General features: G+C 44.9%; 1 protein-coding gene across 1 annotated transcript in view; it reads right to left on the bottom strand.

The window, feature by feature from the left end:
- The window catches only part of LOC119739085, a 24,107-nt gene extending 23,691 nt beyond the window's left edge, over nt 1-416 (bottom strand). The window contains exon 1 of the mRNA XM_038213919.1: nt 169-416. Coding sequence (XP_038069847.1) covers nt 169-416 — 248 coding nt within the window. The remainder of the gene's footprint in view (nt 1-168) is intronic.
- Between the last annotated feature and the right edge of the window lie 1,472 nt (nt 417-1,888).

Here is a 1,888-nt window from a genome sequence, read left to right on the forward strand (position 1 = left end):
TTTGGCCGGCTCAACTTATGGAGTGAACCCTCCTTTAAATGGCTGAGGTCTTCCGCTTTGGGCTTGATTCCTCATCATCTCCTAGATAATGTGTGCTTTGGAGGCGGCGATAAGATTCCTGCTTCTGAAAGCTTGCACTTTATCACACTGGCTCTTAGTATGTCCCACTTGAGAGCACCTTTCTCCTTCTGGAACGGGCAGGATGTAGGGGCTTGGCAGGCACCACAGCACCAACATCTTTTTCTTGGCTTGCTCACAGGACCGCTGGCTTCTCTGGTTGCCTGTGTTGGGGGCTTTTCTCGGTTTTTCTGCAGAGGGGGCGTCCCTTGCATTTTATGTACTACTGTGCCCGAGGGGCTATCGGGCTGGTTTCCGATGTTTCTTAGATTTTCTACATCCTTATTTGCAACTTCCATAGCCCTAGCTATTTGGAGGGCCTTTTCGAAAGTTAGTTTTGACTCACTCAGACTCACTGAGGAGCTTTCTCTGGGTAGCCGTGTCACGGCATCCTACTATACTCTATCTCTTAGCATATTATCTAACTCCTTGAAGTTACATCCCTCACTAAGTTGTCTTAAGTTAGGCAACAAACTGGGGAATAGTTTCATTGACTTTCTGAATACAGTGTAAAACCTATATCTCTGAACAATCTCAGTAGGTTTTGCGAGAAATGTGCCTTAAGCACGTCTTTGCATCCTTGTACGTCTTCTCTGTGGGCTTTTTTGGTCTGGACTAGAGCCCGTAGGGTAGGTGGTACTTCTAACTACCTAAATTGGTTAAGAAAACCGACCTTTGCTTGTCATCATCAGTAATCTCATTGGCTTGTAGCCAAAGCTTCCAAAAGCTCTCTACCCACTCATAAAAATTATAACCTGCTTCAAACTGCGGTACATTACCCAAATATTGCCTAGTGTAGCCATCTTAATCACTGAAATTAGCTATACAGCTATCAATGTGAGCAAAAGATACACCACTAACATCCACTTGTATTACACTACTTAAAAGTATGCATACCAAATACATTGAACCATAACAGTGCGACGCAACGCAATGTACATGTGTGCTATCAACACAATATCACAGCAGTTTTGACACCTTAATATGGTTTCAAGATAAACACAAATGTCTGAACCGCAATGAAAAACAGTAATTAGCAATAACTACCATATATGCAAGGCCTTTTTTAACACAAGAACTCTGGCATAACATGCATTAATACTCTGTACGTACACATGTAGGTCAAACTATATGCATATCATCACATGACATTAGAAACAGCAAAACAATTTTTTTTTTTTTTAAACCTACTTCAACATGTTCAAGTTCAAGTCTCTTGAAGGTGGATGCACTGTCCAGTTCCTTAAATCAGTATTGGCGGCGGCGTTGATCAGTGTTCAACAGTTCAAAGGCTGTGGGCTTGCAGACAGGCAGTAAATATCCATCCTGGTTTAGACTGGCTCGGTATGGCCACGGCGAACATGCTGGCTTTCCTTGCGAATTGGAATTTGTACTCGTGCGCGACGATACAACGATGTTCCGTGTACGATAAAACAAGTTAAAATTTCAATCGGGGGCTTGCGGCGATCTTCCATATCAACAGTTATCAGCAGGGCTGGCAGAGATCGATGTGCATTTGCGATTTTTCACGCAAGAACGCTGGTTGTCGATCCCAGTCTGACGTTAGCAATGTTCCATGGGCACCGCCATCTTGGATCTGTATCGTACGGCCTCGATCCCTGGCAGTACGCGTCCATCTCGTTGGCGATTTTCGTCTGCCGACCATCTGGTCACGACTCCCGCAAATCCTGTCTCGTTCTCGGCAGGTAGGCTGGTTTGTAGCTGCAAACGACGGCATCCTCTGGTTCCTGGCCTGGACTAGAACGGCACG

The sequence above is a fragment of the Patiria miniata genome, unplaced genomic scaffold (assembly GCF_015706575.1).
Source record: "Patiria miniata isolate m_02_andy unplaced genomic scaffold, ASM1570657v1 HiC_scaffold_30, whole genome shotgun sequence".
Taxonomy (NCBI): domain Eukaryota; kingdom Metazoa; phylum Echinodermata; class Asteroidea; order Valvatida; family Asterinidae; genus Patiria; species Patiria miniata.